The 21,508-nt window shown below is 44.0% G+C and overlaps 1 protein-coding gene across 1 annotated transcript in view; it reads right to left on the bottom strand.

Moving 5' to 3' along the window:
* Positions 1–1,819: 1,819 nt before the first annotated feature.
* Positions 1,820–21,508, bottom strand: part of LOC121545210 (gamma-aminobutyric acid receptor subunit gamma-3) — a 51,714-nt gene continuing 32,025 nt past the window's right edge. The window contains 5 exon segments of the mRNA XM_041855683.2: positions 1,820–3,672; positions 4,488–4,696; positions 9,906–10,058; positions 14,137–14,227; positions 14,229–14,275. Of these exon segments, the coding sequence (XP_041711617.2) occupies positions 3,361–3,672; positions 4,488–4,696; positions 9,906–10,058; positions 14,137–14,227; positions 14,229–14,275 (812 nt within the window). The 3' untranslated portion in view covers positions 1,820–3,360.

Genomic DNA, 21,508 nt, shown 5'->3' with positions numbered 1-21,508 from the left:
AAGAGGGGTGTGAACAGTTTGTGTCATGAACAGTGCTTGTGCCCATAGAAATAGACGTGGCGTGTGTGCACGCTGTAGGAGACACAGTAAAGATATGGAGGTGGGATTGGCTCTATACTCCAGCATTTTGGATTTGAGCTCAAATGTTTCATATGAGGCAACAGTACAGAATGTCACCTTTTATTTTCATACATATCTGTTTAACCATTTATAAAGCAGGAAAGCACTTAACGCAGGGTAGACAACCCTGGTCCTGGAGTGCCGCAGGCACTTCATGTTTTTGACTTAACCGACCTGGAAGACCAGGTGTGTTGAATTTAGGCAGTCATTGAACTGATCAATTAGCTCAGTTGGTCATGTGTGGTGCCTAGTTGGAATAAAATCCTGGAGTACCTGCGGCACTCTAGGAACAGGGTTGGCTACCACTGACTTAATGTATCTAGTCCCCCCCCATGTGAAGAAGTCATAAGTATTTGGACAAATTCACTTATGGTGTAATTAAGTATGACTCAGGGCCACTTATTCCCATCTAACATGATCATGGATTGTCATAATCCTTTTGGGAGAACAGCCAGGCATATGCACAGTTTTTGTTGTGCCCTTCATTTACTGCTAATTATAATTACAAATCGGTTATATGAGCAAAAAACGATAGACCAATGTATTTATTTTTTATTGAGTGTGCCTTCAGCCCTGTTTCTGGTTTTTAAGTATGTAAATTCCTCATGTTTTTCTTGCTTTTCATGGGTTATGATTCATTGCTTGGGAACAATAAATATTTGTGATCCATATGGGTAGTCAGATTTTCTACTGAATGTATTAAAGTCACAATGGACTGGAACAAAATCTGTATGCAATGATGTATAAACTATTATTAATATGTATGTATATGGCTGTATGTCACAACGCAGGGCAGCAGAAGCATCTGTCAGAGCCTGCTGTTCCAGTAGAATCTCCCTATGTGGACTAGGAAGTCCCCAGTTAGTCTCCAGATCCAGCTTTAAAGGTCCATCGCAGCCATTTTGATCTTAATATCAAATCATTTCTGGGTGACAATTAAGTACCTTACTGTTTTCAATTAAAATGGTCAAAAAGAAACAAAAATATCTTCTTAGCAAAGGGCCATTTCTCAAGCAATAATTTTGCTAGGACTGTCTGGGAGTGGTTTGAGTAGGGAGGGGAAAACTGAAATAAACTGTTATTGGCAGAGAGGTTTCAAAATCTCTTTCTTAGTGGTCTTTTAACTAATTTACCGCATGGTGATGTCACCATTGAAGGCCAAAACTCCATCCCACTAAAGCAGGCAGAAATATCAGGCAGTCTTTTCAAACAGCTTTTACACTAAAAGGGAATTATCATATTTTTTTTTTTTTTACAATTTACCAGTATTATTCCAACCTCATATTGTGGAAATATATATAAAACACAGGAAAATCACATTTGTGACTGCACTGGACCTTTAACACCCTCACAACCCACATCATCTCATACCCCTACTCACACAAACACCCCAGGATTTCCTGTCCAGGTGTCCTATGTCTCAGAAAATTGTATGCATGACTGAGTTAATTTGTTAAGTACTGTATGTGAGCATGTTTATACACAGCACAGGTTTGAAGTGGGCTATCAAATCCACGTCAGAGACAAAACCATTCCTACATTTTGAAATATATTTATATCTAAATAACTCTTCAGTGTGTATGTAAGTAAGATCATAGTTTGCAAATGATTCAAATGACCTACATATGAATGCAAGCACCTACACACACGCACCTACACACACGCACACACGCACACACACACACACACACTCCAGACCTTGAGCAAAGACAGTTTTATTAATTTAAGCAATACCACAGACTGAATTATCTAAAAAGCATTGCTGTACCTAGACAGTGGTTCTCTCAGATCTGCTGTAACAAAAGGGTGCGTTCCATAAGACTTATAAAATAGTGTTTGATTTATTGTAAATACATTATATCAAACTAAGACACTTATAAAGTGCAATTATTTGTACTGTTATACAGAGTTGAAAACCACTATTTGTTGTTGGTCTAAAGTATGATATACATTCAACTATGAAAATAGCATGAAAACATCTCTCACATACACTTTCTCTTAAAACATAGAATATAGGATACTACCATACTTCTAAGAAACACCAGTGTTACTTACAGTACAGTAAATACAACTATTTTTAACTCCAAAAACACACCTTTCACAATTCTTTGTGATGTTGTTGTCTGTTTTGGTACAACAGCTACTGTATGATATAAAATGAATTATACATGTTCTTGCTCAAGAAAATAGCAATAGTGTTGCTGGAGAGAAACCATACATTTTTTATTAGTACTGTACTGAATACTAGCACAATATATACAGTACTGTATTGGCCCAAATGCTACCCTGGCCCTCAGCCTATGGTGTATTGTAGGCCTGCTGTATGGAGATAGATTTATGTTCACATTTTGTAAATTAATTTAAATTTTTTTAGCAGAAATCCATCTCCATACTACTTTAGTTTGAAACCTTACCATGCCTTGTCCCGTCATATGAGATCCATTTGACACGTGGATTGTCCTCAGACAATTGATTTAATTATCAAATAATCTATTAATACCCTCTGGAAAACTCTATATGTTACAAAAGAAAACTTTATTAGATACATTATTTTACAAAAGTAGTATTTTCATCTATAAATTATTATGTTATGGTGTGTTGTAAGGTATACTATGCATTTTCTTGTTGTATATCACCCTTGGTAGAAAACGTTATTCAAATGTTTATGATATAAATGTCTATTAATCTAAACTAAATCAATGTTATCAATGACCTAATACTTAAGATCCTGTTGATGGCTAAGATAAAGAATATTGAGTTTCTATATATTTCAAATGGCTTGCAATGACAATGCAACTAACTAAGAAATACAAAGCAACAATATAATAATTTCATAGTGTAGTCCACCCTAGCTTTTCATTGTTTTTTAATAAACAGTATAGCATGCGTTGAAATGATAACCTATGTAGGGAAAACTCCAAAGCTTCTAGTTGAATGTGGAACAACCTAAGTGGGAAAAACTCCAAAGCTTGTAGTCCCCTTATTGCACCTCTGTATAGGTGATAACCCCTTCCTGAAGAAGGCACTGTGGATGCTTCATTATCTCTTATCTGGCTAGCATCCTGGTGTTAGGGTCTGACAGCTGTCTATCGGTTGGCTATACTAACCCACCAACCAATTAAGTGTCAACGTGCACAAAGCTGCCACTGAGTGACTTCTTTTATCTTGTGATGTCTCCTCTTCCCATATGAGTCTTTCCATATTTGTCCAAGCGAATTCTATCAACTCCAACTGAAACTGCTAAAGGTAGAGATAAGAGACCCAGTAGACAATGTTGAACAGGAGGAACGACGTAGGGAAGAAGACTCTCGAGTAGGCGTCCAGCTCCTTAATGTCGACATGGATGCGTCCTTTCCTCCACCCTCCCCCCTTGCACTCCTCGTAACAGCAGAAGAAGCTCTGGCAGTCCTTCCCGTCCAGACACTCGTACACGTCCTCGTAGTCCTGCCAGTACGAGTAGTTGTTGTTCAACGGAACCACGGTCGTGGGGGACCCGGGCCCCATGTCTAGCATCGAGTAGGTCTGTGGGAGGGGACAGAGGAAGGCCATCTCCTTAAATGTGTAAGCGATAGAGGGAGAGAGAGAGAGTGAGGGGGGGTTAGGGCAAGAAATGTGGGGAGGGGACAGAGGAAGGAAGGCCTCATAATTAGATACTGAGATGAAGAGAGGGAGAGAGAGGCAACAGGGAGGGAGGGAGGGAGGGGGGGACAACAAAAGCCAGACAGGAGACAAGAAATACATGCAAGACAGATGGAAAGATGAAAAGAGACAGAGAGAAAGAGAGCTGATACGTTGTGAGTGGAGCTGTGCTGTCATGCATTAAAGCTCCGCAGCGGGCCGTGTCCTCCCACACCCAGCAGGACACTGTCACAGCCCAGGCAGGCAATGAGATAGAACCCTCGGCTTAGTGCTCTACCTAAGCTGGGACTCACTCACTCGCTTGACAGCATTACAAGACATGACATGATGACATGACACGCTATGACACGGCATTTACCAAATACACTGTGTGACCGGTCAGCAGTGCAAGAGGATGGATATATGAAGGATGGTGGATGGACCAGACCTCAACCCTCATCGGGGGGCAACCTCCCAATTTGCTACCATGCAGGCCAGAGCCACTGACTGTACTACTATCACAGCCCCATGCACAGAGTGACTGATGCAAGAGGGTGGAGATATGAAGGATGGACTAGACCTCCACCCACTGAGACCATAATCACTACCATGGCTAGAACTATTGACTGTGATAACACAAACAACCTCGGTCCATTTCTGTAACAGCATTACACTGCATCGAGAAAAGTTACACCATTACATCGTATGGAGGAAAGGTACACCATTACATCGTATGGAGGAAAGCTCACCAGTCTCTTCGTCTTGTTTGTCTTGTTGTAGTGGGGCTTCTGTGTCCTGTAGGCGTAGTAGTTTTGGATGGCGTACTCCATCATGGCCGCAAAGACGAACAAGAAGCACACGGTGACGAAGAGATCCATGGCCGTCACATAGGAGACTCTGGGTAGGGAGGTCCTGGCCACTGTACTAAGGGTGGTCATTGTCAACACAGTGGTGATACCTGAAAGGACAAAGTCAGTGTCATAACACATATTTTTCACCTAGTTGGCTCAGGGATTCGAACTAGCGACCATTCGGTTACTGGCCCAATGCTCTTAACCGCTAGGCTACCTGCCACCCCTTACTAACTGCTTGATATCTCGCTTGGCAAAACTGCAGCAATAGTTTTCTGTGGCAATAGTATGAATATATTTTGCAAAGATGCTTTTCAGATATTTGATCAATTACCGACGGTAGTTTGTGTTTCTATGTAGTTCTAACTTTAGAAATAAATGGACGTTTACATCAATACATTGTCAGTGCTTAAATATACTGAACAAAAAATATAAACGCAACATGCAACAATTTCAAAGATTTTCATGACTTCATATAATGAAATCAGTCAATTTAAATAAATTAAATTGGCCCTAATCTATGGATTTCACATGACTCGGCAGAGGTGCAGCCATAGGTGGGCCTGGGAGGGCATAGGCCCACCCATTTGGCAGCCAGGCCCACCCAATGGAGAGCCACAAAAGGACTTTATTACAGACAGAAATACTCATCAGCAGTCCCCCTCAGACAATCCCGCAGGTGAAGAAGCCGGATGTGGAGGTCCTGGACTGGCATGGTTACAAATGGTCTGCGGTTGTGAGGCCGGTTGGATGTACTGCCAAATTCTCTAAAATGACGTTGGAGGCAGCTTATGGTAGAGAAATTAACATTAAATTATATGGTGGACATTTCTGCAGTCAGCATGCTATTTGCACGCTCCCTCAAAACTTGAGACATAAATTATGTGCACATTTAAAAGTGGCCTTTTATTCTCCCCAGCACAAGGTGCACCTGTGTAATGACCATGCTGTTTAATCAGGTTCTTGATATGCCACACCTGTCAGGTGGATGGATTATCTTGGCAAAGGAGAAATGCTCACTAACATTTTGTGCACAACATTTGAGAGAAATAAGCTTTTTGTGCGTATGGAACATTTCTGGGATATGTCAGCTCATGAAACATGGGACCAACACTTTACATGTTGCATTTATATTTTTGTTCAGTGTGTATATTGAAAAGTGAGCTGAATGTACCCACTGAGATTTTGCATGTATAGACACTTTGATATAAAGTGCTGGGTGTCACATCTCCTCCCGTTGCTCCCCTCCGGCGCTCTGATTTGCCGATCTACTGAGCCACCGGTCTGAGCGCACCACCTCGGCAACACCGGAATGGAAACCCAACGCACCCTAATCAACTCCAGCGCACCTGCACCTCATCTCATCACCACCCCTATATATCCCTGGACTGTTCAGTGTTGTGATGATTGTTAGTGTCTTGTCGTGTACTCGCTCTTTGTTGTTCTCTTGCTCAGTGTTAAGTAAACCTTTACGTTGTTGATTCCTGCGTCTGCGTCCTGCCTCTTCGTATCCTCAGTACTCGTCACAGCTGGGTGTGATACGCGCACACACTCATATCCACACACACACACACACACCCTATATACACACACGCAGGCAGGCATGCACGTACAGTGGGGACATTTTTTATTTAGTCAGCCACCAATTGTGCAAATTCTCCCACTTAAAAAGATGAGAGAGGCATGTCATTTTCATCATAGGTACACGTCAACTATGACAGACAAAATGAGAAAAAAAATCCAGAAAATCACATTGTAGGATTTTTTATGAATTTATTTGCAAATTATGGTGGAAAATAAGTATTTGGTCAATAACAAAAGTTTCTCAATACTTTGTTATATACCCTTTGTTGGCAATGACACAGGTCAAACGTTTTCTGTGTCTTCACAAGGTTTTCACACACTGTTGCTGGTATTTTGGCCCATTCCTCCATGCAGATCTCCTCTAGAGCAGTGCTGTTTTGGGGCTGTCGCTGGGCAACACGGACTTTCAACTCCCTCCAAAGATTTTCTATGGGGTTGAGATCTGGAGACTGGCTAGGCCACTCCAGGACCTTGAAATGCTTCTTACGAAGCCACTCCTTCGTTGCCCGGGCGGTGTGTTTGGGATTGTCATGCTGAAAGACCCAGCCACGTTTCATCTTCAATGCCCTTGCTGATGGAAGGAGGTTTTCACTCAAAATCTCACGATACATGGCCCCATTCATTCTTTCCTTTACACGGATCAGTCGTCCTGGTCCCTTTGCAGAAAAACAGCCCCAAAGCATGATGTTTCCACCCCCATGCTTCACAGTAGGTATGGTGTTCTTTGGATGCAACTCAGCATTCTTTGTCCTCCAAACACGACGAGTTGAGTTTTTACCAAAAAGTTATATTTTGGTTTCATCTGACCATATGACATTCTCCCAATCCTCTTCTGGATCATCCAAATGCACTCTAGCAAACTTCAGACGGGCCTGGACATGTACTGGCTTAAGCAGGGGGACACGTCTGGCACTGCAGGATTTGAGTCCCTGGCGGCGTAGTGTGTTACTGATGGTAGGCTTTGTTACTTTGGTCCCAGCTCTCTGCAGGTCATTCACTAGGTCCCCCCGTGTGGTTCTGGGATTTTTGCTCACCGTTCTTGTGATCATTTTGACCCCACGGGGTGAGATATTGCGTGGAGCCCCAGATCAAGGGAGATTATCAGTGGTCTTGTATGTCTTCCATTTCCTAATAATTGCTCCCACAGTTGATTTCTTCAAACCAAGCTGCTTACCTATTGCAGATTCAGTCTTCCCAGCCTGGTGCAGGTCTACAATTTTGTTTCTGGTGTCCTTTGACAGCTCTTTGGTCTTGGCCATAGTTGAGTTTGGAGTGTGACTGTTTGAGGTTGTGGACAGGTGTCTTTTATACTGATAAGTTCAAACAGGTGCCATTAATACAGGTAACGAGTGGAGGACAGAGGAGCCTCTTAAAGAAGAAGTTACAGGTCTGTGAGAGCCAGAAATCTTGCTTGTTTGTAGGTGACCAAATACTTATTTTCCACCATAATTTGCAAATCAATTCATTAAAAATCCTACAATGTGATTTTCAGGATTTCTTTCCCTCAATTTGTCTGTCATAGTTGACGTGTACCTATGATGAAAATTACAGGCCTCTCTCATCTTTTTAAGTGGGAGAACTTGCACAATTGGTGGCTGACTAAATACTTTTTTTCCCCACTGTACGCACCCGCACAAACACACACACACACTGTCTCTCTCGCTCTTTTATGCACATCACCAGGAACCTCTCATTTGATGACTGAATGTGGTGCTGTTTTCTAGCAGTTACCATGGAGACAAGAAGGCCCATCTATTTCGAGCTGATATTTCATACTCAAACCCCCCTTCCTTCCTTCAGACTCTGCTGGCCACGGTGATTACCTTCACCTATTTCCCTTACCTTCTATACATACCTCGGCACTTAGTCAGCAGAGTACCTTCATAACCTTCAAACAGGCAAGGTGTAAGAGCAACTTTAACTGGTTCCTCCAAATAAAATGGCAAAAATGAAATACATGTGAAACGGTATGCGATGTAAACACACAAAATACAACAGAAAATAATACAGACACAAATAATGCATGTAGAAAGATGTCAATACACCTACACTACATTAGGGACACAAAGACCGATAGATGTAATATGAACAGACACAACACACAGAAAATAATACAGGCACAAAGAACATTGTACAAAGATATCAGTCTACAGTGCTGTCGTGACAGAGAGAGAGAGAGAGAGAGAGAGAGAGAGAGAGAGAGAGAGAGAGAGAGAGAGAGAGAGAGAGAAAGAAAGAGAAAAAGAAAGAGAAAAATAGAGAGAAAATAAAGGAAGAAAGAAAGAGAGAGAGAAAGAGAGCGAGAGAGAGAGAGAGAGAGAGAGAGAGAGAAAGAGAAAAAAGAAAGAGAAAAATTGAGAGAAAATAAAGGAAGAAAGAAAGAGAGAGAGAGCGAGAGAGAGAAAGAGAGAAAGAAAAGAAAGAAAGAAAGACAAAGAAAGTGAGAAAGGGGAGAGCGGTCACACTGTATGAGTCACTGAACTGAGCATCCCCATCCCTTCCTGTCATTACTCCCTGTCAGGTATAGCCTGATAGTCATTACCATCTCTGGTGGCCCTTGGGAACCTGACTCTTTGGGAATGTCACCCAGTACACCCTGTCATCCCCCCCCCCCCCCCATCACACTACACCCTCAGGGGCACCTGCATGTCAGCACCTGCCTCCTCCTTAGCCCCCTACCACCATCACCCCCCACTCTGACATCTCTCCTGCTCTTTGCAGTCAAAGCCCATTTTCCTTATCACCCCTCTTTCTTTTCAACCCGCTATTGATCAGCGGGGAGGCCGGAAAAGCAACGCTGCGCTTTTGTGCCCCAGAATAGACACTGAATGACTTCTTTTGTCAACGGGAATGGGATATTTATCTTTACTCTTACATTTAGCATCCTTACCTGTTAGCTAGGAGAAAGACAAACATGTTTCCGGGCTTATCTTTGTTTTGTGTCGTAACAGGTGTCAAGACTGTCGAGCGAGACTATTCAATGTGATCGTGGTGGTTCGAGGATGGTTTGGTGATGAAACGGACTCGTTAATACACTTTAGGCTTTGACTTGTTTATCCACCATTGTAAATGCCATTTGTTGTCACTTAGTTAAAGGCCATGTATAACGCTAATACTGTAATTTGGACTAAATGTTATACATTTGATCTTGAAGACAAAAACTTCCTGGTCAAGGTCCACTACAAGAGCTGCCTGGAGGAATTGAATCGTACTTACCGCAAAGTTCAACTCAAACTCCAAATCACCTTCAACAACATAATCCAGACGAATGCACATGCACTAATGGAAAGCATGCATTGGGGAAAAATCCTAAATGAATTACAAACGTAAAACAAAAGGTGATTGTTAAGCCTTGATCAATTACAAGCACATCGCATAAACAAAATAAAACGGTACAAGAATCTTAAAGGCAGAACATAACATTGCATAAACACATGCAGATTGTTCTCTAGTCTAAACAATAAAATATAGATTTTTCAAGCAATCTTCCATTGTGGTACCAAGAGTTGGTGGCCATCTTTTCATCTTCTGTGTACTTTCAACAAACCAGCTAGACTCAGACCAATTTTTTTCCTTTCAGAATAAGACATGCAGAGGTAGTCATTTTTGTACACATACAGTACACTACATAAACACTGGTGGAGCAGGTTTGATTGAACCCTTGGGGTTCTTCATCTACTTATTATCATATCAGTGTGTATCCTGTCAAATGGTATTCTTCAGATCAGGTACCTAGTGCTGTTCTGGCGGGGGCGGCATCACTATTGATCCAGAAGGAAACCCAGGAGAGCACCACGGTGAGGATACAGGGGATGTAGGTCTGGATGGTGAAATAACCCATTCTCCTGCTCAGGTCAAAGTACACCGTCATGACCACATAATCACCTGGGAGAGGGGGGGGAGCGGGATAAAGAGGGGGGAAGTATTGGAGAGAGGGGCGAGGAGGAAGAGGGAGCGATGAGAGAGGGAGGGAGGGGGAGAGGGAGGGGGAAAGAGAGGGGGAGTGAGGGAGAAAGAGAGAGATTGAGGGAAAATCAGAGTGTCAGGTGGAACAAGAACAAGCCAGCATAGGGAGGGAGAGAGGGGTGGAGGGAGGGAAAGAAAAAGAGAGAGAGATAATCATGAGAGATAGCATCAGGTGGAACCACAGAACAAGGCTTCAGGCATTCTACTTTGGTGGGTTTTGAAGAGGGATGCTGTAACAATAAAAAAGATGGAGGCAGTTATAACAGCGGTAGAACCAGAAGTCCCTGATGGCATGGGGACTGTCCACTCGCCGCTGTCCTCATTACCACGCTTCAGCACAATACCTATCCATTTCATGCTGGATGAAAAACAACAAGAAGAAATGTAACGCTTTATGTTTTTCCGAGTTTGTTGAGATGTATATTAATTACATGCTATTTTTAGCTGCAGGAGCTAGCTAGCTAATCATCATGCAGCATGATGCAAGCTGGGAGTCAAGAAAAAGTGAAAACAAGATGAGAAACTGTGGCTTTCATGAGTTCTCCACTCAGAACTTGTACTTGTATCACAGTTCACCATACGTAGAATACATCATTTATTGGATCACCTGACTTTTCAAGACAAGACTTCAAGACTTTCTTTTCAATATGGAGATGAAATCATTGTTCTCCAAAACTAATATAGTACAGCATGAACAATGTCACCTATGACATTTGAGAATAGGGTCAATATGGGTTAATTACAGCTTGAGAATTCATACATTAGATCAATTTATCGGCCCCTTTAAAACGCTGCTACATTAATCTTCAATGCTGTCATGAATGCATTAAAAATGTATTACGAAGTAATTCCAGCGAGCACCACTCATTAGTATAATTAGATACCTGTTTGTAAAACACAACCTTAGTCGCAAGGAATGATTGTTGGAAATAAATCGACGTAGAATTCAGTATTAAAACCAAACTACATCCTAGGCCTCTGAAAATCATTTAAGTGAATAATTAAATCTTTTGAATCTTTAATCCAAATGGTTTATATAAAAATATGTTTGCCTTTATACCGGAGGGGACTACTGATGAGCTTCAAGCAGTCTACAGAGAAACAATATGTTAAATGTCACATTGAATTAGAAAGTCAGGTGCATGTACTTTCATCGTGCCCTTTGCACTGTTTTATTACACAGTGAATGATAAAGGCAACATCTACTCCCTGAGTACTACTCTTAAGTCTACTACAAAAGTACTACTCTTAAATCTACTACCAAAGTACTACTCTTAAATCTACTACCAAAGTACTGCTCCTATGTCTACTACCAAAGTACTACTCCTAAGTATACTACCAAAGTACTACTCTTAAGTCTTAAGTCTACTACCCCGTGCCCAAGGACTCTAAGATAACCTGCCTAAATGACTACCGACCCGTAGCACTGACGTCTGTAGCCATGAAGTGCTTTGAAAGGCTGGTCATGGCTCACATCAACAGCATTATCCCAGAAACCCTAGACCCACTCCAATTTGCATACCGCCTCAACAGATCCACAGATGATGCAATCTCTATTGCACTCCACACTGCCCTTTCCCACCTGGACAAGAGGAACACCTACGTGAGAATGCTATTCATTGACTACAGCTCAGCATTCAACACCATAGTGCCCTCTAAGCTCATCACTAAGCTAAGGATCCTGGGACTAAACACCTCCCTCTGCAACTGGATCCTGGACTTCCTGACGGGCCGCCCCCAGGTGGTAAGGGTAGGTAACAACACATCTGCCACACTGATCCTCAACACGGGGGCCCCTCAGGGGTGCGTGCTCAGTCCCCTCCTGTACTCTCTGTTCACCCATGACTGCATGGCCAGGCACGACTCCAACACCATCATTAAGTTTGCCGACGACACAACAGTGGTAGGCCTGATCACCGACAACGATGAGACAGCCTATAGGGGAGGAGGTCAGAGATCTGGCCGTGTGGTGCCAGGACAACAACCTCTCCCTCAACGTGACCAAGACAAAGGAGATGATTGTGGACTACAGGAAAAAAAAAGAGGACTGAGCACGCCCCCATTCTCATCGACGGGGCTGTAGTGGAACAGGTTGAGAGCTTCAAGTTCCTTGGTGTCCACATCACCAACGAACTATCATGGTCCAAACACACCAAGACAGTCGTGAAGAGGGCACGACAAAGCCTATTCCCCCTCAGGAGACTAAAAAGATTTGGCATGGGTCCTCAGATCCTCAAAAATTCTACAGCTGCACCATCGAGAGCATCCTGACTGGTTGCATCACCGTCTGGTATGGCAACTGCTTGGCCTCCGACCGCAAGGCACTACAGAGGGTAGTGCGTACGGCCCAGTACATCACTGGGGCAAAGCTTCCTGCCATCCTGGACCTCTATACCAGGCGGTGTCAGAGGAAGGCCCTCAAAATTGTCAAAGACTCCAGCCACCCTAGTCATAGACTGTTCTCTCTGCTACCGCACGGCAAGCGGTACCGAGTACCAAGTCTAGGTCCAAAAGACTTCTCAACAGCTTCTACCCCCAAGCCATAAGACTCCTGAACAGCTAATCATGGCTACCCGGACTATTTGCACTGCCCCCCCACCCCATCCTTTTACGCTGCTGCTACTCTGTTAAGTATTTATGCATAGTCACTTTAACTCTACCCACATGTACATATTACCTCAACTACCTCAACTAGCCGGTGCCCCCGCACATTGACTCTGCAACGGTACCCCCCTGTATATATAGCCTCCCTACTGTCACTTTATTTTACTTCTGCTCTTTTTTTTCTCAACACTTTTTTTGTTGTTGTTTTATTTTACTTTTTTTTGTTTAAAATAAATGCACTGTTGGTTAAGGGCTGTAAGTAAGCATTTCACTGTAATGTCTGCACCTGTTGTATTCGGCGCATGTGACCAATAAAATTTGATTTGATTTGATTTGAAAGTACTGCTCCTAAGTCTACTACCAAAGTACTACTCCTACGTCTACTACCAAAGTACTGCTACTAAGTCTACTACCAAAGTAATACTCATAAGTCTACTACCAAAGTACTACTCCTATGTCTACTACCTAAGTACTACTCCTGAGTCTACTACCAAAGTACTACTCCTAAGTCTACTGTGGTCCTCTGTAGCTCAGCTGGTAGAGCATGGCGCTTGTAACGCTAGGGTAGTGGGTTCGATCCCCGGGACCACCCATACACAAAAATGTATGCACGCATGACTCTAAGTCGCTTTGGATAAAAGCGTCTGCCAAATGGCATATTATTATTATTAACCAAAGTACTACTCCTAAGTCTACTACCTAAGTACTACTCCTACGTCTACTACCTAAGTACTACTCCTGAGTCTACTACCAAAGTACTACTCCTAAGTCTACTACCAAAGTACTACTCCTAAGTCTACTACCAAAGTACTACTCTTAAGTCTACTACCAGAGTACTACTCCTAAGTCTACTACCAAAGTACTACTCCTAAGTCTACTACCAGAGTACTATTCCTAAGTGCAATTTCAACCTGTTTTCTGTCCTGCCAAATGCTGTCTTTGTCATTTCCATGGTACAATAATACTACATAACTTGACTATCTTCCAAGAGAAGCTATTGTCTTTACTCTCTGGCAATATCTTGCAAAACTGGCAAAGCAATTGTCTTTGCAATGCAATAGCTTACAATGACTGGAAAAGCAATTCACTTAAGCTGGAGTGGTGGCACCACACCTCAAGACACCAGCTGGTAATGCCTGCTGTCTCCCACTGCTAACAGACATGAGAATATGACAGATCATTTACAGTTTTATTTATTTTTAAACAGCCCAAAATACAACTTTGTCCTTTTTCCTTGGAATTTTTATGAGTCAATATCTAATAATTCAGAGAGAACTTGGATGGAGAACACAGGAGCCAGCAAAGGGCTGTGATGAGGATTTACTTTATTGGTTGTGAAGAACACAAGGTCAGCTGTTTGGGTATTAAATGTATGATAATTAATTTACTGTACCTGCTGTTGTTTTGAGGACGTCTGTGGTATTCCGCAGGCCCATGAAGTCAAACTGGTAGAGGCGCCAGTACTTCTGGTCTGAGGTTTCGATGGGAGTTCCTTTTCCATTTGTAAATCATTTCATCCTTGGGGTAACCATCTGTAAGTAAAGTAAATACACAGTGACCCTGTGATCCTATGGTAGCATTTCATTCTAATGAAATATGATTTATGCTCCAATCTGACAAATACATGTTTTATTGTTTGAGGGGTCTTATTGGACATATTCCTATGTATGTATTATAAAACCTTATGTATTATAAAACCTACTAATTGCATACTGTTAAATAAACTTAAATACAGGAACAGCATACAGACGCACATGCACACGGGTGCGCACACACACACACACACACACATAGTATAGAGTAGAGCACCACTAGACTGTTAAAAAGTAAACAACAGAGCCATAGTAAAGTGCTGTAAAAGGGGAAGCAAAGGTACACAACAGAGTGTAATAGGAGGCGTTGAGTTACTGTGAGAGAGCGTTGTGTTGATGCTAGAGTTGACCTTCACGTTTCACAGAAGTGCGTGTGAGCCTGTGAAATCTAATTTGAAAGCCATGCAATGGAAATGAATCACTTCATTGTGCTCTGATGATTTCAAGCAGGTGAACTGTATCCCATTAACATGTTATTATAAGGTGTGTATCATACACACACAAAGCGACAATGTTATTCACATCAGCGAAAGCTACAACAAAGGGAAGCTGGTGAGATGATGTGGAGTGTATGTCAATATCTTAGAAACTATTATGCCATGACATAGTGAAAGAACAATCCAATAACGAGGAGGCAGAAAGGTACGTTTAGGCTAGGGCTCAGCTGCAAGTTTGGGCTGAGTATCAGGGTTTGGCTCTGGAGTTGGCACTTCCTCCTAAAGGCATAGTGTCCAGGGCATCCAGGCCAGTGAGGGAGGTTGCAGCAAAGGGGGCTGCTGCTTCGTGGCCCCGCAGCTGATCCACATGGCCGCGGTGCACTTGACCGTCAGGCGTCCAAGTCCTGTAAGAGACAGGTCCAGTGGCTTCTTCCACGACTGCAAGGACCTACCTAGGGCCTCCAGAGTAGCTCCTCATGTACACAGACTTGACGGGTAGAAAATGCCTTAAATGATCATGGCCCCTGTCTGCATCATCCTCCACATGTCACTTACCAAGTCCGGGTGCAGCCAATCTAAAGCAGTTGTCAATCGCCTGCTCGGCTGGACTCTTCCCAGTAGAGGCCGTCGTAACATGCTGAGACAGCAGGAACCTTGACAGTCAGGTCTGCCAGTCACCCACTGAGATCATAGACAAAGCCTCCTTGGTTGTCTGAACCATGCGTACAGCTTGGCCATTGGAGGATGGATGATATGGGGCTGTGGTGATGTGTCTGATTCAGTTTCGCCCAGCAAACTCCTTAAACTCAGCAGAAGTGAAGGCAGCTCCATTGTCTGACACCAGGACGTCACACAACCCATGAGTGGCAAACAGCAAATGGAGGGTGCTTATTACAGCAGCAAAGGGCATCAAGATAACCATGGCTACTTCCAGGCATTTTGAATGGGAATCCACTATAATGAGAAAAGTATTTCCTTTGAATGGCCCAGCAAAGTCTATATGAAGTCGAGAACATTTCTTTGTTGTCCACTTCCATGGGTGCAAGGTGGCCTTGGGTGGAGCATGGTGTGACTCCTGACAGGTGACACAGCTGCGCACCACAGCCTAAATGTCCATGTCCATCCCAGGCCACCACAAATAGCTCCGTGCCAATGCCTTCATCCTCACTATTCCAGGATGCATATAATGCAGCATGGAAAGGACCCTTTCCCTCACCAGGCCAGGAACCACCACCTGACTGCCCCACAACACAAAGTTATTGTGAACCTACAGCTCGTTCCGACGATACCAGTAAAGCCCAAACTGTCTGCCAGGAACCTCAGAGGTCCATCCATGTAGCACCCAGCGAAGCACTCGGGACAGGACAGGATCCTTGAAGGTCAGTGCGGCTATCCTAGAAGCATGGAGAGGGGGCATCATGCACCACCTCCAACAGCATCACTTCCCAGGTAGGTGGTGGCTCAGACAAAGGGGTAGTGAGTGGCAGGCAACTCAGGGCATCTGCATTAGCCAGCTGCTTCCCTGGATGATAGCAGAGCTCATAACTATGAGGTCCCAGTGACAGGCTCCATCTGACCATGCATGTGAAAATAATCTGGCGCATGGGCTTCATATGATGAAGCACGCCCAGCAAAGGCTTGTGGTTGGTGTAGACCACAAAATGGCAACCTGACAAATACTGATGGAACTTCTTGACAGGGCCTCTTTATCCGGCTGGGCATAGTTCGATTCAGCGACAGTTAGGGTCCTAGATGCGTAGCACACAGGTGCCTCCCCGACCATCAGATTCCACATGACTAAACAAGGCACCGAGCCCATATGGAGACACATCACAGACCAGTAACTAGGGTTTTCTATCATCAGAGTGGGCTAGCAGCCCATCTGCTTGCAGCAGCTACTTAGCCTCTTCATAGACTTCTTTGTGAGTGTCGTTCCAACTCCAGGGAGCTGCCTGGTCCAGTAGGCGATGCAAGAGCTGTAGCTTTATCAGGCAGGAAGCAGCTGTAAAAGTTGAGAAGCCTCAAAAAACGACTGAAGCTCAGATTTGTTCTGGGAAGAAGGTGCCTCCTTAATGGCCTTTACCTGATCCAGGGTCGGTCGCACGCCATCCTTGTCAACGTGGAACCCCAGGAACTCAACACTGTGTGCAGCAAAAATTGACTTCTCTCTCTCAGGCTGTGGCCCTCCATGGGTACTATAGATAACATACTCCTCAGGGTCTGGGTCACAGTTTACCAAGTGTGTCTGTTATGTGGTCCTAGTGGGCATGAATGAGCTGCCTGAGACCTGGGACTGGGAACTTTTCAAACAGAGTCGAGCTATATGTGCCCTACGTTTACAGTAGTGACAGGTTGCAGCACTAAACCTACAGCTGTTGGAATTACGGGCACCTCCACATCTGAAACAGGCTCTGAAGTCCTCTCTGGACTCTGACTCCGCCCCCTCTGTGCGCACCGGCCAACTGCTACGTTCAGCGAGATGAATGTCAGACACAGTCGGAGGACCTGGTCTTTCAGGGTGAAGCAGACAGGCATTATTTGCAGCAGTCTCAGCCACCAAGGCTTTTTCTCAGCCACTCTAAATGTCAGATTGGGCTCAGCCATTAGACTCATCTAACAATTCTGTCAAGCAGCATCAGCTCCAGCTGATCTCCAACATGATGGTACACCGAAAGCCTCGCAGACCAGCAATGAAACTGGAGATATTCTGATTTGCCTTTTGTTTACAATTATGAAAATTACATCTCTGCACAATTTCTGACGGAGCTGGGCTGAAATACCGCTTCAAACATGCCACTATATGTTCAGAACTCTTTGCAGTGGGAAGGGCCAGAGCGAGTAGAGAACACTGAACAAAAATATAAACGGAACGTGCAACAATTTCAAAGATTTTACTGAGTTACAGCTCATATAAGGAAATTAGTCAATTGAAATAAATAAATTAGGCCCTAATCTATGGATTTCAAATGACTGGGAATACAGATATGCATCTGTTGTTCACAGATACCTTAAAAAAAAAGGTAGGGGCGTGGGTCAGAAAACCAGTCAGTATCTGGTGTGACCACCATTTGCCTCATGCAGCGCAACACATCTCCTTCGCATAGAGCTGATCAGGCTGTAGATTGTGGCCTGTGGAATGGTGTCCCACACTTCTTCAATGGCTGTGCGAAGTTGCTGGATATTGGCGGAAACTGGAACACGCTGTCGCACACTTCGATCCAGAGCATCCCAAACATGCTCAATGAGTGAAATGTCTGGAGAGTATGCAGGCCATGGAAGAACTGGGACATTTTCAGCTTCCAGTAATTGTGTACATATCATACCAACATGGGGCCATCCATTATCATGCTGAAACATTAGGTAATGGTGGCGGATGAATGGCATGACAATTGGCCTCAGGATCTCATCACGGTACCTCTGTGCATTCAAATTGCCATCGATAAAATGCAATTGTGTTTGTTGTCCGTAGCTTATGCCTGCCCATACCATAACCCCACTGCCACCATGGGGCTCTCTGTTCACAACGTTAACATCAGCAAACTGCTCGCCCACACGACACCATACACCATGTCTGCCATCTGCTCGGTACAGTTGAAACCGGCATTCATCCGTGAAGAGCACACTTCTCCAGCATGCCAGTGGCCATCGAAGGTGAGCATTTCAAAACAAATCAAATCAAATTTTATTGGTTACATGCGCCGAATACAACAGGTGCAGACATTACAGTGAAATGTTTACTTACAGCCCTTAACCCAACAGTGCATTTATTTTTAACAAAAAAGTAAAAATAAAACAACAACAAAAAAGTGTTGAGAAAAAAAGAGCACAAGTAAAATAAAATAACAGTAGGAGAGGCTTTATATACAGGGGTACCGTGCAGAGTCAATGTGCGGGGGGCACCGGCTAGTTGAGGTAGTTGAAGTAATATGTACATGTGGGTAGAGTTAAAGTGACTATGCATAAATAATTAACAGAGTAGCAGCAGCGTAAAAAGGATGGGGTGGGGGGCAGTGCAAATAGTCCGGTAGCCATGATTAGCTGTTCAGGAGTCTTATGGCTTGGGGGTAGAAGCTGTTGAGAAGTCTTTTGGACCTAGACTTGGCACTCCGGTACCGCTTGCCGTGCGGTAGCAGAGAGAACAGTCTATGACTAGGGTGGCTGGAGTCTTTGACAATTTTGAGGGCCTTCCTCTGACACCGCCTGGTATAGAGGTCCTGGATGGCAGGAAGCTTGGCCCCAGTGATGTACTGGGCCGTACGCACTACCTCTGTAGTGCCTTGCGGTCGGAGGCCAAGCAGTTGCCATACCAGGCGGTGATGCAACCAGTCAGGATGCTCTCGATGGTGCAGCTGTAGAATTTTTTGAGGATCTGAGGACCCATGCCAAATCTTTTCAGTCTCCTGAGGGGGAATAGTCTTTGTCGTGCCCTCTTCACGACTGTCTTGGTGTGTTTGGACCATGATAGTTTGTTGGTGATGTGGACACCAAGGAACTTGAAGCTCTCAACCTGTTCCACTACAGCCCCGTCGATGAGAATGGGGCGTGCTCAGTCCTCTTTTTTTTTCCTGTAGTCCACAATCATCTCCTTTGTCTTGGTTACGTTGAGGGAGAATTGTTGCCCACTGAAGTCATTTATGACGCCAAACTGCAGTCAGGTCAAGACCCTGGTGAGGTTGACGAGCACGCAGATGAGCTTCCCACAGTTTCATCAGCTGTCCGGGTGGCTGGTCTCAGATGATCCCACAGGTGAAGAAGCCGGATGTGGAGGTCCTGGGCTGGCGTGGTTACACATGGTCTGTTGTTGTGAGGCAGGTTGGACGTACTGCCAAAACGACATTGTAGAGAAATTAATATTATGGTAGAGAAATGAACATTACATTCTCTAGCAACAGCTCTGGTGGACATTACTGCAGTCAGCATGCCAATTGCACACTCCCTCAAAACTTGAGACATCTGTGGCATTGTGTTGTGCGACAAAACTGCACATTTTAGAGTGGCCTTTTATTGTCTCCAGTACAGGGTGCACCTTTGTAATAATCATGCTGTTTAATCAGCTTCTTGATATGCCACACCTGTCAGGTGGATGGATTATCTTGGCAAAGGGGAAATGCTCACTAACAGAGATGTAAAGAAATGTGTGCACAAAATCTGAGAGAAATAAGCTGTTTGTGCACATGGAACATTTCTGGGATCTTTTATTTCAGCTCATGAAACATGGAACCAACACTTTACATGTTGCGTTTATACACTACATGACCAAAAGTATGTGGACACCTGCTTGTCAAACCTCTCATTCCAAAATCATGGGCATTAATATGAAGTTGGTGCCCCCTTTGCTGCTATAACAGCCTACACTCTTCTGGGAAGGCTTTCCAATAGATTTTGGAACATTGCTGCGAGGACTTGCTTCCATTCAGCCACAAGAGCATTAGTGAGGTCGAGCACTGATGTTGGGCGATTAGGCCTGGCTCGCAGTCGGCGTTCCAACTCATCCCAAAGGTGCTCGATGGTGTTGAGGTCAGGGCTCTGTGCAGGCCAGTCAAGTTCTTCCACAACGATTTCGACAAACCATTTCTGTATGGATCTCGCTTTGTGCTCAGGGGCATTGTCATGCTGAAACAGGAAAGGGCCTTCTCCAAACTGTTCTCCTGGCATTCGCCAAACCCAGATTCATCCGTCGGACTTATAGATGGTGAAGCGTGATTCATCACTCCAGAGAACGCGTTTCCATCGCTCCAGAGTCCAATGGTGGCGAGCTTTACACCACTCCAGCTGCTCGGCCATGGAAACCCATTTCATGAAGCTCCTGACAAACAGTTCTGGTGCTGACGTTGCTTCCAGAGGCAGTTATCAACTTGGTAGTGAGTGTTGCAACCGAGGACAGACATTTTTTACACGCTACGCGCTTCAGCATTCGCTTGTGTGGCCTACCACTTCGCGGCTGAGCCGTTGTTGATCCTAGACGTTTCCACTTCACAATAACAGCCCTTATAGTTGACCTGCTCTAGCAGGGCAGAATTTTGATGAACTGACTTGTTGGAAAGGTGGCATCCTATGACGGTGCCACATTGAAAGTCACTCTCTTCAGTACGGGCCATTCTACTGCCAATGTTTGTCTATGGAGATTGCATGGCTGTGTGCTCAATTTTATACACCTGTCAGCAATGGGTGTGGCATCATATATACTTTTGTATATACAGTGGGGAGAACAAGTATTTGATACACTGCTGATTTTGCAGGTTTTCCTACTTACAAAGCATGTAGAGGTCTGTAATTATATTTATCATAGGTACACTTCAACTGTGAGAGACGGAATCTAAAACAAAAATCCAGAAAATCATATTGTATGATTTTTAAGTAATTAATTTGCATTTTATTGTATGACATAAGTATTTGATCACCTACCAACCAGTAAGAATTCCGTCTCTCACAGACCTGTTAGTTTTTCTTTAAGAAGCCCTCCTGTTCTCCACTCATTACCTGTCTTAACTGCACCTGTTTGAACTCGTTACCTGTATAAAAGACACCTGTCCACACACTCAATCAAACAGACTCCAACCTCTCCACAATGGCCAAGACCAGAGAGTTGTGTAAGGACATCAGGGATAAAATTGTAGACCTGCACACGGCTGGGATGGGCTACAGGACAATAGGCAAGCAGCTTGGTGAGAAGGCAACAACTGTTGGTGCAATTATTAGAAAATGGAAGAAGTTCAAGATGACGGTCAATCATCCT

Source organism: Coregonus clupeaformis, chromosome 29 (assembly GCF_020615455.1).
Source record: "Coregonus clupeaformis isolate EN_2021a chromosome 29, ASM2061545v1, whole genome shotgun sequence".
Taxonomy (NCBI): domain Eukaryota; kingdom Metazoa; phylum Chordata; class Actinopteri; order Salmoniformes; family Salmonidae; genus Coregonus; species Coregonus clupeaformis.
Note: the sequence above shows the minus strand (reverse complement) of the source record. Positions and strands in the feature narration are given on the sequence as shown.